Here is a 15,655-nt window from a genome sequence, read left to right as displayed (position 1 = left end):
TTCAGCTCGCCAATTTACATCGAAACAAGGTTGTTACCTGGGACTTTCTGCCTCAGTTGGTTTTGGAATTTGGAATTTCATTGCACCCCGCGTGGAACAACCACGTCCCACGGGCAGACGCTAGCAGCGACACCGCAGTGAATTACACAAACGGTGGCACGCAGTTGTGTCCGTCCACCATGTGGATTCCAGCCTGCGTCCGTTTGGGCTCGGAGAAAAGCCACAATGATGATAACAACACTACCATGGTAACAATAGGGACAACGTGTACGAGGCTACACAGACAGATGGGTGGACTATAGTAGCGAAGGGTTCACTAGGGGGGAGTGTGAGGTGGGGCGGTAGCACAAATAAAACAGGAAGGTAAAGTTTTGTTCATAACAAACCGAAGTCAGGCGTTGGTTTACGCTTCCGCCGGTCGACATCGCCGGGCGGAACATAATCATCTTCATCACCATCATCACCATATGGCTCATTTTTATCCGGATAACGCCAGTCGCGACGTGCGGTGGTGGTGGTGGTGGTGGTGGTGCTGCGCGCGCGTCCACGTCCCCTCGATCCACGACCTCGAACCGAAGAAGCCGGCCGCGGTGCTGGGCTGTGCACCGTGCCGGACGCCATCATCGGGCACTCGGTCAGATCCCAGCAGTAGATGCGTCTGCCATTGCACAGCATTATGGGCGGAACACACTGGGACACGACCAGCACCGTAATCGGACACGCGTATTCCGTGATCGTGCATTCGGTGGCCGGCCAATGGGAGGGCCCCGGCATCCCTGTACGCGCGCACACAGGACCGAACGAGCCGACCGGGATTGGAGCAAAGAGGGGTTATTGCACTATTGAGTCGTTTTTACCTTGATTCTGGCATGTGGGTTCATTTGGTCTGTGCACAGATCTGTGTGGTCACCAATACTGCCTCCAGATTTTGCAGTGGTTTTTGAAGATATACCGCCAAAAACAGAGTGCCAATGTACGTTCGCGAGATTGAACCAGAAAGCTCGCTTTCGCAGGCAGTATTCGTGACGTTGAAAATGAAAGTGTGTTTCGATTGTTGTATTGCGGGCTATCTATTGCGCTAGAAGGCATACCATAAGAACTCAGTGCAAGCGGCGGCATCAGCAGCAGCAGCGGCCAGCGGAAGCCATAACTGTGCGCAATGATCTCTAGAGTGATTGTGCGAATATGTTACCGAAATTCGCAGGATGGTGATGGAAGGTGTGCAAATGAAGAATGCTAGCAGTGCCATAAGGAGTTGCACATTAAACTCTACGTACGGAACATGCAGGACAGAGCATTGGTTCGTCCTGTTGGCGATGATATGTATATGTGCCGGTGGCTGCATGGAGTGGGTGAAAGTGAAGCAAACAGCAATCTGTCTGCTGCGCCACTTTGTTGTGTGATTGGGCGTGTGAGGTTTACAAAACAGAAACAATAACCGCAATCCAGAGAACGAGTACACACGCGATTAAGCGTTCACGCACAACTAAACAGTGAAGCTAGCTAAGACAGTACAAATTTGTAAGCGGCAGTCAACATGATGACCGATTAACCACAATTGTGATGATGATGTGATGACGATGTGCACGGTACGACAAAGCTCTGGTTGTAACGAACTATACAACAACGAAAGTTCAAGTTTTTCAACTGCCAAGTTTCGATCAATGAAAGGCGCTGGTCTGGTGGTACAGTGTGGAATAAAGGAAGAAGTAGATCATATGTGCGAGTGAAAAGATCCTGAAGGTGAAGGATTATGCCTGGAGCCAATGGTTTGAGACACAGAATAAATTGCTGAATATTGCTAAGTTATGTTATAGAAGGAGTAAATCTTGGGTACCGTCAACAAGACTAGAAAAATCAGTTTTAATACTTGGATGAACAAGATGTCAAAATGAATCCTGCTCAGGAGATTTGCAATTGAATTGAGGTTTATGTGTGAAGTGTTATGATGATGCAGTTGTACTATTATTCTATAGGGATGACGTGACTTGTGGAATGTAAAAGGGTTGTTTCTCTACGAATTCTTCCTATGATATTACTAGTAACAAAAAAAGGACATGCAAGGTGAACGATAAAGTCCTAGATTTCTTCGACACACGACAACTGAATGACAAAGGCGGCTCACACGGAGGTAGAAGATGAAATCTAGTAAAATATGAACATCCGAGTGGACGGGAGAGTCGACGAGACCATCACACTGGTTCCAGGGCTTCTTCCTTCGTCCTTCTTCATTCAACGAGAGGTTATGGGGAGTATAACGGGGTGTGGAAAGCATCGACAAACCGGGTGGAGGCATGATTTTGATTTCATCAATGTTTTGTTTCATTAGTAAACTGGTCAGTGGTTTTATTGTCCCATTCTTTTTCTCCTTTACATACCCACTATTTGTGCTTAAGCCTAGGTTTTAGGGTGAACTGTGCAACAGGTTTCAACATTAATACTCGTTCTTGGCACACGCGCTTGCAAACGGGGGGTGAATGGGGTGTTTGGTTGGTTTGGTGGCGCAGGGCACGGTTCGATTGGTGGGTTAGTACTACAGTAGTTTCATAACAATGTGGTGGCGCATGTAATAATGGTTGTCAATTGAATATGTATGCATTTAGAGTGTGTGCATATGAGGATAAAGGGATAAGTTAAGTACGGTACAACTAGTAACGAGTAAGGTAACTATATTATTTAGGCATGATGATAGTACATAACAGTCACACAGGACCCACACACTTCCAATTTCTTCAGGTTTGTTTTTGTAAAAACATATTTAACTTGCCGGTGCCCATAAATAAGTAATTTCTGCAGTTTCGAACAAATTCTGCCTGGTATTTGTTTTTTGTTTGGTACTAAAAGTACCTCTGACTAACGATTCCGTATTGTAAATTTGCTTGTGCGTGGGACTGGTGGGGTGACCATGCTTTGCAAAACATGTTACTACTGTTAAATAACTTCCCAAGCGTTTAAAACGAACGTACTAATGCACAAGCATTCATTATGTAGTGTGTACAGTTTAGAATATATGTTTTTACTGCTTTTTGTTTGCTCTGCACTAGTTGCTTCAAGCTTTAGTTTTTTTTCTCTCTTTTTTACATGTGTTTCTACTGCAATTATGTATCCTTGTATTGAATTGTATGAACCGAATTATGGCAGGGCTGTAACAAATGCCCCTCAAAAAACGAAACGATGTAGAGTTGTATTGTTTTAAACAATCCAGGTGGTAGTCTCATGCAAAACGGTAATTTGCTTGCAAACTCTCAAACCATTTACCAACTTTTTCGTGTTCCTCGAAGCGTTACCTTATTCGCTAACTTGTAACCTAGTCGAAAAGGGGCACTCCTCGGTGAGCATTTTGTATACGTATTGCTGGTAATTTATTGTCCTATGAAGTAGCAAGCAGCACTTGGCACCCACTAGTCAGCAGTTGTTGGCAGTGAATCGTACCAGTGGCAAACGAGGAAAACATTATATTTACAAACACCGGTCAGAAAAGAAAATGGGGAAAAAGTTTCGATCGATTGCAATCACAAATACTTCTGTGACTGGTGTATGACGTTTCCTAGAAGTACTTTTTTGTTAGTTCGGGATCGGAATTTCAATCAAAGTTTGAATGCCTATTCCATTTCGTATGTTATTACTGGAAACTTATAAAGAATCCAAACCATCAACAAGAGAAATATTTAGCAAAACTAACGAGAGCAGCAGTGATCAGCAAATCTTTTTCACACCTATTAGTGCCTCGGGAGAAGCAGGAGTAAATAATAATATAACAACTACTGCTAGTACTACAGTCTACTACCACTACTGTGCTATTGATTTCCGATTGCCATTATTGCTAAGAAAAGGGTGTAAATAATATGTATAAGGACAGGTATAAACAAACGGAAATGTATCAATCGTTCATATAGCCGAAAAATTATAGAATGCTAGAAAACATAGGGCGACAAATGGTTTACGGTCCCGTCACTGCTTAGTCTTGTACCAACAAGTCATTCTTTCGCTACGTTGCTTAGTGTTTTACCGGCCGCACCACAAGTCGCGTACAAGTTGTGAATAAATTGAACACTAGTACTATAGTACGTCTACCTCTGAGAGCCGTTTACGATCACCCCATCTGAAGGTAAAATGTTGGTTTAACGATTTTCTTCCTGCTCAGATTAAAGCCCCCACCACCTGGTCCCTAGCATATCAGGTTTTGATTGGTTGGCAGTTTTTATTGTTGGTTGTTGGTAGGGTGGATTTAAAATTGGCTATAAAGTGTTGTGCTCACTGGAAATACCTACCCTTGATGTGAACTTGTACAGAGTCGTAAACCACCCTGCCATCCGGGTACCGCATCTGACACTCGTAGGTGCCCTCGTCGTAAGGTTGGACGTTTTTCAGCACTAGGTACTTGCCGTCCACTATCGCCCTGTTCGGAAGCGGAAGTCCTAACCGGCTCCAATTGTACTGCCAACGAATATTTGGAGTTAGATTTCGGCATGCTAGTGATAATAAGCTATTTAGGATATGTGGTTGCTATGGAACTTACGTGCACGTTGACGTACGGGGATCCTCGAGGAAGCTTACATTCGAGCGAGACGTTCGATCCCTGATCGATAGTGTGATACCGCTTTCTATCAGGCGATCCAGGAATCAGATCTTGTTCTGCAGAATGGTGAGATATTACGATTTATAATGACAAAATAATATAAGAGTCCTTTTTGGAGGTTTTTGATCCCAGAATCTAGGTGTTGTACTGTTGCTTACCATTGACAAGAACTTCGGCGACTTTGGTCGTGTTACCATGGTGGTTCCATGCGGAACAGTAGTACCGCCCGGCGTCCTCCGGTGCGATACTCTGGAATTGCAGGTAGTTACCGTGAACGCGCACCGTGTGCGGTAAACTGTAGCCTTCCTCAGCGTGCCACTTGAAGTCGATCGGTTGGTCACCGGTGATGTTACAGAAGATGGTCACCTGATCACCTGGACGGACCGTCATTGGCATCGTCGGACTGAAGCTGATCTTCGGTGGAGCAACAACCTCCACCATGATGCGAACGATCGTGAACGGTTGGGAATTACCGGAGTACGTGACGCAGTCATATTCACCTTCCGCGTCGTATCCGGTGTTCTCAATGGTCAGGTTACCACCCTGAACGATTGAACCCATAGGAAGTGGACGTCCTCCACGCCGCTGCCAGTAGGTCGGGGCGCTCAGATACTGCTCGTTGCACATCAGCTTCGATTGTTCGCCGAGGATTGCCTTGTAGGTGTGAGTCGCCGGTTGTCCCTGGGACGGTGGAAACGGAGGTCTGGGTCGGGGTGTCGTTGGACGAGGCGGTGTTTCGTTATCATAGCCATCATCCGCATTTCCTTGTACATCGCCCCGCTTTTGGTCAACCTGCAGCGTCAGATACTGTGCATCCTCGCCTGCACTGTTCTTCGCCTTGCACTCGTACGTGCCGGCATCATCCAATTCAGCTTTGCTCAGCTGAAGTGTCACCTCCCTAAGGCCACTAGTCTGTTGTCGGTAAATGGAGCGGGCAGCACCTTGTGGCGGCAGCAGGGTCACTGTTGGCGCCGGTTTACCCGTGGCCGAGCAGGTTATAACGAAATCGTCGTTCTCAGTGATCTTGTGGTATTCATTCGGCTGGAGTGTGATGATCGGTGGTAGCAGGACTTCGATGGAAGTGGCAATGGTGGACGCACCCGCCACATTTTCTCCCCGGCACTCATATTCACCGGCGTCTTCAAGCGTAGCCCCGTGCAGTCTGTGGAAGGTGTAATGGAAGTCTTTAAAGTCCATTCTAACGATACTCGACATGTTTACTAACGTGATAACTCCTTCAGCATCGTTGACAAATCGTGATGATATGGGTAGCCGATCCTTGCGAGACCAAGTGATCTTCGGATATGGCACACCGGACGACGCACGGCACGTCAAACGGACTGACTCCCCTACCTTGATCGTTTGAGGTTCATTGGGATGAATCTGAAGGACAGGTTTCTCACGTCCTGTGAAAAACAGATGTTAAGGTGTTTGTTAAACATCTCAAAATATTGGTTTTTAAGGTTAGGCTGTGCCAGATTTTTACGGAATATTACCAGTTATCGCTTCGAGAGCTTGTATAAAAAATGTAGACAATTAATCAAAGATATAAAAACTTGCTTTACACTGACGATAGTATAATTTTAATAGTTAGTCTGCAACAAACACAGGGGTACTTACGATCAATCTCCACGACAGTGTATGCTCGATCAATTCCCTCCTCGTTCGTGGCCACGCACACATACACGCCACCGTTGGATGGTTGTGCATTGAAGATACGGAGCACGCTACCGCTCAACTGCACATTACCCGCCTGGCTTCCAGTCGTCGTCCACTGGATGCTCGGAGACGGTAGACCGGTGGCATCACACGGTAGTGTAAAGTCCATACCCTGCTGCACGACGTAGTTGTTTTGCAGGGGTACTACACGCGGTGCAATCCTTTGTAGCGATAGAAATAGAGCGAGTGCTTGAGATGGTTGTTTATCGACAAGATTTCACACACCGCATACCTGTTTGATGGCGGCGGCATGTCGGTGTCGGGGGCAATAACCACATCGACGGTGGACGTCCTAATGCGTCCGTTCGGGAAGCTTGCGGTACAAGTGTACCGGCCGGTGTTCTCTTGCGCCGCATGCTCAATGATGAGTATCTCGTTGCGCACGTTCGCATTGTCCGGCAGACGAGACTCACCCAGCTTGCTCCAGGTGACACGTGCGGCCGGTGAGCAGTGACATACCAGCCGAATTTGTTGACCCGGTTGTCCGTCGAAACTGTTCGGCATGATCTCGACGCGTTCCACCTCCTGCGAGCCACCATCGGGCGGGAGACCCCCGTCAGCTGGGCGTACGTAAACGGTCAGTAGTGCATCCACCTCCCCGACATCGTTACGAGCTACGCACCGGTACGTGCCGGCATCGTTCTGACGAAGTGAGTTAAATCGTAGCATGCCGTACTCGTTGACAATATTGTACGGCAGCAGTTGATCGATGCGCTCCCAGCGAATACTCGGTGTGGGATAGCCGGTGGCCACGCAACGCACCTCCGCCATTTGATACTCGTCTCTGTCGATGAACTTTTCCGAGATATCCACAGTCGGACGAACTGGTTCTTGCTCTGTGTATATGAAAACATGCAAGATGAACTAGAGGTACTATCGAAAACCTTCGTTGGTTTTTTTCTTACCGCTTACGTTGATGACGACTTCCTTGTACACCACTTCGGGGCCGCTGCCGGCTCTGCACACGTACGAACCACTGTCGGTGATCTGGATGTTCGTGATCACCAATGTACCTCGGTCGGTGTACGCACGATCCGGCATACGTCCAACCTTTCTTGTCCACTGTACCTCGATAGGGCTCTGAAAGGGGGAATTTCACACATCAGTTGAAGTCCTAAACATTCTTGGCGTGTTGTCTCCGCGAGAAACCTACCTGCGTCACAAGATGGTGGGCACGGCACGGAGCCCGGAACTCTTGGCCAATTTCGACAATTTTGATGGAGGGTGCGTCGATGACTACCTCAATCACGGGGTTTCCTGGTGTCACCGGTGGTGAAGGTTCAAATTCTTTTGCGTAAAAAGTAAATTGAATAAAATAAATTAGTGATCATGTAATGTTCCACTTTCAAGTCACAAACATTAAGTACAGGTTGTTCCTAAATTGGTTTAAAGTGTTAGAACTGGTTGAATTCTTATTAACGACTATGTTGTACTAACTTTGTGGTGTCTTTTTGCAGCGGTAAAGGACCATCCAACCATTGGATGAAGGTGTTAGTTACGAACAGATATTCAAAATGCGTTTGATGGTTAAAATGGGGCAAAAAATCGTATAGTTGTGTGCTACTTAGCAGCTTTCCTACAAGTCTCACTGCGAACCATACACACTACCAACGCATGAGCTGTATTGACGTTTTGAATTAACTAGTAGCTGTTAGAATAGGTTAGGACTGTAGATTATACCCTTATCGTTCTAAATGGGTTCAGCAGGTGAACTACAGAGATTGCTCGAGTAGAGCTTAACTGATGTGATAGGCGAATTAGTTCACTGAGTTAGTACACAGCGGGGCAACACGGAAGGAAGGCGTAGCCTAAAAAAGCGCTGAGAAGAGAACAAAACCAGTAACAACCACCTTCGTCGTACGATCGCTTGTTTTTGGAAATCAGACCAATTTCGACGCCCGTGTCATCACACTTGTGAAACTGGTCGTATCCATGGTTCCGGTTCGTGTGAACAAACGTGTCACTTGTGCAGTTAATTCTGGTAGGCTTCCGAACGTATGCTGGAGGGCGAGGTCTTTTGCGCAGTCCTTTTCAGACGCCCCACGCATGCATTGACCAAATTCGTGTGGCGTGTGTTACAGATGAACATGTGTGAATGTGTGAAATTGTGTTACACCGTGTAGAAAATGGAGAGAAATGATGAAATGAGTTAGGTGAAAAACCGTCATGCACTTGTCCCTTACCAGCGTATTGCATAACCCGTTTAGTACGTTAACATTTATGCCTCAATGATCGAAAACTCTGTTAGTGTACGTCCAAAGTGAAATAAGTAAACTTAAAATGATTGTTTTATGCTCCTGCATGTCGATGGCGGAGCCTGCAGCAATCGTGAGGTAAGTGCCAGTATTAGGGTGCATTATTTGGGTGAAAACGTAAATCGTTAATTATATCCAGAACGGCCAGGAGAGCCGTTTTTTGAGGCAGATTAAAAAATAAACGAAACGAGCAATCGTTTATTACACCGGATCACCGAATGAGCGTGTTTGAAAGGTACTTACGGTTGTCGCAATTATCGCCACTGAATCCCTCCCGGCAGTCGCACACAACATTGCCTTGGCCGGTCATGTAGCAAGAGTCAGCATTATTGCAAGGGCACGGTTTGCAGACACCCTGCATACCCGCCCTACGGTCGTAGATGTCACGGTAGTAGCGATCCTCGCATTGCTGTGAAGGTGAAGATCAAATTTAGTAGAATCCACTGATTCACATTGGTTCATTTGCGTTTCTACCTCGCAGCTGCTGCCTCGGTATCCCGGTGGGCAGCGGCACATTTCAACCTCTTCGGCGATGCCGTAGTACGTGCGCGTGGGCACAGCGGTTCCTAGAATGATATCGCTAAGTCGCGAAAGCCGCGTCGAATCTTTCGTTGTTGCACGGATCAGGATGTGATCAAGGTTGGACAGCACGGTAAGCATATCGTTACGTGAGGCTGGATAAGATGACCGATAGTTGACCACAGTCCACTCGCGCTCGAACAGCGGTACACTGAAGGTCTGTGAAGAGTAAAAGGCAGCATGAAAGTATAGCGCGATGGAATCACTTGTTGCCATTACTTACTCCATCTTCGTAGCGGTCCCTACTCCACGCCAGCTTCATGCCATTACCACTGAGAATGATGTCCTGATCCTGCACCGGGCGACCACCGTCGACGTGCTGCGTGACGGTCAGGTTAGCGCCGTAAGACAAGATCTGGTTACCGAGCACCATCGAGGGAAGGCTCCAGTAGTACGTTTCGCCATTGTTGAACCGATAGCTGATCTCGTTGATGCTCGGTTGAATGTCGAACACATTACCGCTTACCCGCACCGATCCATTGCGGTCGGCCAAGGTGATCGTATTGTCGAACGGATCGACCAACAACGGCAACTCTTCGCGGTAGAGGTTTGAGCTGCCGCATGATTTCGTCACGCCGGAGCAGAAGCATGCCAAACAGCCCGTGTCGTGCCGCTGGCTCAATCCGAACGAACCCTCACGGCACTGATCGCAACGGGAACCCTCAACCAGCTGTTTGCATTCGCATCCACGCTGGCAACGACCGGTGAAACCGCGCACATCACACTCCCCACAGTCGTAAGAAGGTTCCGGTCTACCGGGCGTGCAATCGTACGGGGTTCCGCCAGTCGCGTTACCGACGTACGGCGGACGGCACAGCTCGCAGCTTGTACCGTACGTATTATCGCGGCAGTTCAAACAGGCGCCCGTGAGTGGGTCGCACTCCTCCGAGTGGCCATTACACTGGCACGGCTCGCACAGACCAAGGTAGAGTCCCGATTCACCCTTGAAGTAGCCAGGCGCGCAATCTTCACATGACAGTCCGATATGTCCTTGCGGACATTGGCAGTGTTCGACGGGCCAAGCACGAGCACCGGTGGCTCTAGGACGATCTCCTCGAGCAATGTCGAGACTAACGTATGATAGAGCTGCCTCGTTCGAGACCGTGTTGTACGTCGCCTTGATGAAGATATCACTAACGTTTGCTAGTGCCATCAGGAGGTACTCTCGGCTAGCCGCATTACCATCCTCGTAGTTCTGCCAATAGTCTTCCAGTATCGGCACGGCATTTGTACTCGAGCCGATCGGTGAGATGGCACTTGTTCGGTAGTGGTGCAGCTTAATTTTGTTGCCCTTTTGGTGTCAATAATGAGTAGAATAAGTTAAAGTGACATGCTGGAGTGAAGGGTGTTTGGTTTACTTACACTGTGCAGTACAACGTCCGGTGATGTGTTGCGTGATACACCACCTGAAGAATGAGGTGTATAGCGCAAGGTGTAATTCAGCAGACCACCGTACGATGTCAGTTTGTTTCCAAGGAATCTAAAACAAAAGACCAAGAATGAAATAGGTGTAAAAGGTAATTTGGAGAAGAATGGGGAGAATTTGTGGGGATAATCAGGGATTGTGGAGAATACGTACTGAGTCGGTAGACGCCAGTAGAACGTATCATCGCTCACACCGAAGTTACGGTACACGATTTCTTTGTTCGACACTGGGAGACTGTTTGCCACAACCGACGGATTGGTGTAGTCCGAAATGAGCGAGAAGCCAGACCGACCATCGGCGAACGAAGCCTGGATGGTGTCACGGGTCCACGTGGTACTGCTGCACTGTTCCGTTACGCCCATGCAGAAACATCCGACACAACCCTTATCATGGAGGTAGAAATGACTGGCAGAGCAACGGTCACAGTACGTGCCCTCGACACCTTCCTTGCAGTAACACCGTCCGTCCGCATCGATCCGTTCCGATCCATAGGTGTTGCAGTTCGAAGGGGGCCGCGGGAAGCATCCGTCACCGAGTGGGTTACCAACGTAGCCTTCGGCACACTCCATGCATCGCTCACCAGCGTAGCCACGGTCACAACGGCACACAACGTTGTCCCGATCGTCCAGATGACAAGAACGGGCACGTGACTTATCGCCCACAACCGGACAGGGGCATTGCCGACATGGTATGCCGCGGTTGGGATCGCCATAGTATCCGGGTCGACACTCTTCAATGCGTGGGACGCACCGACCAAGCCAGGGTCCGCTGTCGGTTTGACGCACGAAGTTATAGTCACAGCTTTCGCATGACAGACCTCGGTAGCCGGGCGGGCAGCGACATTCCTCGACGAGTGAAGCCGAACCCAGACCTCGGTCGTTCGTCGCAGCCGAGTCCATCATGATGTTGACGAGCTCGATATTGCGCTCGACACCGTCGACATACTGCATGCGGATAAGGATGCTCTCGATGTTGGCCAGCAGCATCATGATGTCTTCACGAGTAGCCTGAGAACGGTCCGCACGAAGCCATCTGCCTGGTACTAGACTCACCGTCACGTTGTTCCGGATGTCCGGGTAGAACGATACATTGTGCCAGTAATAAAGTGTGACTCCATTGCCCTGTTCCGGGAAAGACGTACAATGTGAAACGGAGTTCAATAAAATATACGGAAGCATTTGTGCTAAGGCCTTTTTATTATTTGGCTTGCTTTTATTGTTCAAATGATCTTTTGGTTAAGATCATGTTTGGATTCATGCCTACTTTCATTTGAATCTTCTAGTGCTTGTTAAACTCACCTTGAGGATCACATCGGGGGCATTGATGGGCCGTCCATTGCCGTCGTATTCAACGTCATATCGAATAGAACCTCCGTACGACTTCAGCTGATTGCCCTTGTATTCCTCCGGGAGTGAGTAGTACGGTACCCGGCGTCCTGGGACCAAGTTGGTCAGGCGCAGTTGCACACCATGCCGCTGAGCCGTCAGGTTGTGGTTCTCGAACTCGCCGACCAACAGGTCACGAAGGCCAGTCCAGGGACCTTCAACGCCGACAACGGTCAGCGAGGAGACGGGAGGTCTCAACTACCAAGGACGACACACACATTGCGGAATAAGTATGTTGTTTGCATGAGCTATTTCGCTCGCATAGAAGCGCTTACCGAGTACGTGTACAGGTCGGCACTGTTGCAAGTTGTGGAAACGCCGAAGCAGAAACAGTTGATACAGTCGGCCGGGTTGCGCGCCTTGTTGTTGAAGTAGCCTTGCTGACAGACGTGGCCTCCTCCGGTCACGATAACGATCGTGTCGGGTGAAACAAAGTGGGTACCCATCGAGTTGATGATTTCACACGAGTACGCACCCGAATCGATCGGCTGCATGTCCGTGCAGGTTAGTCGTCCAAAGCCCTGGTCGCTCTGGGACACACACTTGGACGGTACGTGACCCCAGTTAAGACGCCACACGATCAGCGGCACCGGGATGCCAGTCGCGCGGCAAGTTATGTTCAGGACACCGCCTGCCACGATCGTTTGTGTTGGTGGTGGTGGTTGGATGACAGCTGGGGCCACTGAAATTGGATAACACGATGACGGATACATGTTAGGCGAACGTCATCAGGCGTGAATATGACAGCGTTACTTACTACAACCGATCTCGTCCGACTGATCAAGACAGTCAGGATGCGTGTCACATTGGAACGATTTCGGGATACACTGGCCCGAACGGCACTGGTACTCGTCGTGCCTGCATGGTGCATCCGGGGACTGCGTGGGGCAGTTCTCCTCGTCCGAACCGTCACCGCAATCCTGCTCGCCATCGCAGAGCCACGTCTTCAGGACGCACTTGCGGTTGTTGCACCGGAACTGGTTCGGTTCGCACTGCTGCGTTCCGCAACTCGTCTCATCTGAGCCATCGCTGCAGTCACGCTTGCCGTCGCAGATCATCGTCTTCGCGATGCACTGTCCGCTCATACAAGTTGCTTCATTCATCGCACACACTGTCGGTGGTCGTTGGTAGGAGTCTGCCGAAAGGAAAGGTTACACGATGAGAGATTAATCAGACTCAGCTAAATGACCTCTCCTGTTCCTACGACGGTCTGATTGTAACTTGTGAGGATCGATAAAAGTCATCACTAACCGCAGATTCCGTTAGAAGCATCACGAATTACAGTATCGTGAAGCAAGGAAGCATGAAATACAATGAAATAATTTAGATACTGGGCATTGTAATCATCTTTTCCGCCCGATTACCTGTTCCGAAAAATTTAAAACCTATATGAGGTACCGTGCCATACAGCAGGGCTGAATTCCTTAGATTTCTGTACTTGATGTTCCACGCTGGGTGAATGCGTGCGTGGAGAAAGAGATACATTTGACAGTGCCAAATTTCGTAAAAACTTAAGCGTCCCAAATTCACTAACCCGTGTGTGTTCCCTACTTACATCGTTCGACGGTGAGCGAAACTGTTTTGCTGCTTCCGGGCGTCGAGGATGGGTATCCAACGGCTTCGCAAATGTACTCTCCACTATGGTCGACCTGAAGGAATCGAAATAAATGGAGACGGCGTGTGAGTAACATCGCTTTCGACGTTATTCCGATAAGACTTACGCGAATCATGGGGATCTCCAGACGACCATTCAAGTCGCGTGTTCCCTGTGGCATTGGCAGACCGTTGGCGCGGACCCACTTCACCTTAGCGTGCATTGGACCTTCGTCACGGCACTGGAAGACCACTTCGTTGCCTGAAAATTCGAGGACAAAGATAGTCTTAGTGTCTGTCTAGAGAAAATGTTTTTCTGCCATCGGTCTCATTGCGATACATGTATGTGACAAAATATTACTGTGAATATGTAAAATATGTTAGTTAAAGGGTGTTGGTGTTTTGCTTATCGGTAAATATTACGTATAATTTATGGCAAGACTTTAGAACAATGAATTACTGATAATCTATTACATTAATCAAACTCATACTAATCGTATTGCAATACTAAAAATTGAACTTACAGCGTTTTACATCTCACGTAGCAACCGGGGCAGTGTATGTAGAACATCAAGAATGATAGCCTACTGTAGAGTATTTGATGTAGAATAGCAAAACCCACAAGTGGCAACACAAACCGGTAAGTAGAATATCCATCACTTTCTAGGATCTACCAGAATGAAAGTTGTCGTGTGGATGTTCGAAGTAGGCACGACCAGTCGAGGGGTGCAGGTAAAAGTAGGGGAAAATCGCTTTCCGGTCGAAAACATACTTTTGCGAGGATTGTTGTGATTCGCGCTAGTTTTCTGATGCGAAAAAGCGATCATAGCCTACCTTATCCTGTACCTTTCAACTGGTCGTCTCTACTTCAAACATCCATGAGACAACTTTCATTCTGGTAGATCCTAGAAAGTGATGATTTTTCTACTAACCCGTTTCTGTTGCCACTTATGGGTTTTGCGATTCTACATCAAATACTCTACAGTAGGCTATCATTCTTGATGTTCAGCATACACTGCCGCGGTTGCTAGGTGAGATGTAAAACGCTGTATTATACTGAAAGTTTAAATTTTTAAGTTTTCCTGTAGGTTACAGAAATACATTTTAAAAACAGTTTAGCCTTGTATCATTTTACAAACAGTTCAATTCTACTTTTTGTTCAAGGAGGTGCACAGTTTCTTGTTTCTAGATCAACGTGTCTAGTAAATTCAATGTACATGAATAACATGAAACTGTTTTTTGTACGAAACTGTTCAGAAAAGTGCATGCAATGGCGAACGTGCTGGAAATGATGTCGTGGTAGTGCTAATAAGAATACATGCACTTGTTGTCTCGACTGTTACTGAAAAACTTACCCTCCACAATTGAAACTTTTCATTGCAAGCATTGGATTAAAGAAGCGTTTAAACATAGAAAGAGAAAGCGTTAAAGTATAGCAAAGGTATTTGGAAAGGATTTTTATCAATAAAAACAAGAAGCGTTTTTTTTATCTTTTTGTTGGAAGATAGAACAGAGCATAGGAACGGGCACTGCAGAAATAATACAAGAATCACAGTTTTCTGTTCTTCTTTCGAATTTGTTTTAATCAAACAATCGCTTTCATGCATACTTACTCTCTTTGATCGACTGCTGGTTGGGGTAGGTTTTCAGGTTCAATCCTGTCAGGCCACTTGGTGGTTCGGCTTCTTCGGGACAGCGGGCAAAAAAAATGAGGAAAACATCATAAATCAATTAAAATAGTAGTAGAAAAATTAATGGATGATAACACCTTATTTAGATATTTGATGGATTAAATTCGTTGATTAATTCATTCATAAAAATTTTAATTTCCTGCATAAACTAATGCACACGGAACTTTAACAATCCAAACCCGGTTTATTAAGTTAGTTTTGTTTTTATCATAATTAAAGTTTTCTTTATGGTTTACTGCAGCTATTATTGTATTTTTGTAGTAAACTTTAATTTGTGTTTTGTTGAAAGCCCACCAAATCATCAATCAAAAGCAGGGTACTAACTTTTTTTAGTTGTTTCAAAAATTATTAGCATTAAAAAACATCCTCAGCTTATGCAGTTTATTGAGAAACCAGTTACCAAAAATAAAATCTCAATAACACAAAGT

General features: G+C 47.1%; 1 protein-coding gene across 1 annotated transcript in view; it reads right to left on the bottom strand.

Moving 5' to 3' along the window:
* LOC131260641 (basement membrane-specific heparan sulfate proteoglycan core protein) overlaps positions 1–15,655 on the bottom strand; it is a 102,744-nt gene that overhangs the window by 7,530 nt on the left and 79,559 nt on the right. The window contains exons 25-46 of the mRNA XM_058262413.1: positions 15,150–15,221; positions 14,892–14,906; positions 13,665–13,798; positions 13,499–13,592; positions 12,701–13,078; positions 12,219–12,625; positions 11,857–12,141; positions 10,712–11,679; positions 10,495–10,612; positions 9,356–10,423; positions 9,028–9,291; positions 8,793–8,962; positions 8,149–8,312; positions 7,452–7,585; positions 7,204–7,378; positions 6,531–7,134; positions 6,200–6,459; positions 5,805–5,985; positions 4,738–5,741; positions 4,520–4,635; positions 4,272–4,437; positions 387–776 (exon numbers count right to left, since the gene is read on the bottom strand). Of these exons, the coding sequence (XP_058118396.1) occupies positions 387–776; positions 4,272–4,437; positions 4,520–4,635; positions 4,738–5,741; positions 5,805–5,985; positions 6,200–6,459; positions 6,531–7,134; positions 7,204–7,378; positions 7,452–7,585; positions 8,149–8,312; positions 8,793–8,962; positions 9,028–9,291; positions 9,356–10,423; positions 10,495–10,612; positions 10,712–11,679; positions 11,857–12,141; positions 12,219–12,625; positions 12,701–13,078; positions 13,499–13,592; positions 13,665–13,798; positions 14,892–14,906; positions 15,150–15,221 (7,167 nt within the window). The remainder of the gene's footprint in view (positions 1–386; positions 777–4,271; positions 4,438–4,519; positions 4,636–4,737; positions 5,742–5,804; positions 5,986–6,199; positions 6,460–6,530; positions 7,135–7,203; positions 7,379–7,451; positions 7,586–8,148; positions 8,313–8,792; positions 8,963–9,027; positions 9,292–9,355; positions 10,424–10,494; positions 10,613–10,711; positions 11,680–11,856; positions 12,142–12,218; positions 12,626–12,700; positions 13,079–13,498; positions 13,593–13,664; positions 13,799–14,891; positions 14,907–15,149; positions 15,222–15,655) is intronic.

The sequence above is a fragment of the Anopheles coustani genome, chromosome 3, assembly GCF_943734705.1.
Source record: "Anopheles coustani chromosome 3, idAnoCousDA_361_x.2, whole genome shotgun sequence".
NCBI classification, from domain to species: domain Eukaryota; kingdom Metazoa; phylum Arthropoda; class Insecta; order Diptera; family Culicidae; genus Anopheles; species Anopheles coustani.
This window is presented reverse-complemented; position numbering and strand designations above follow the sequence as displayed.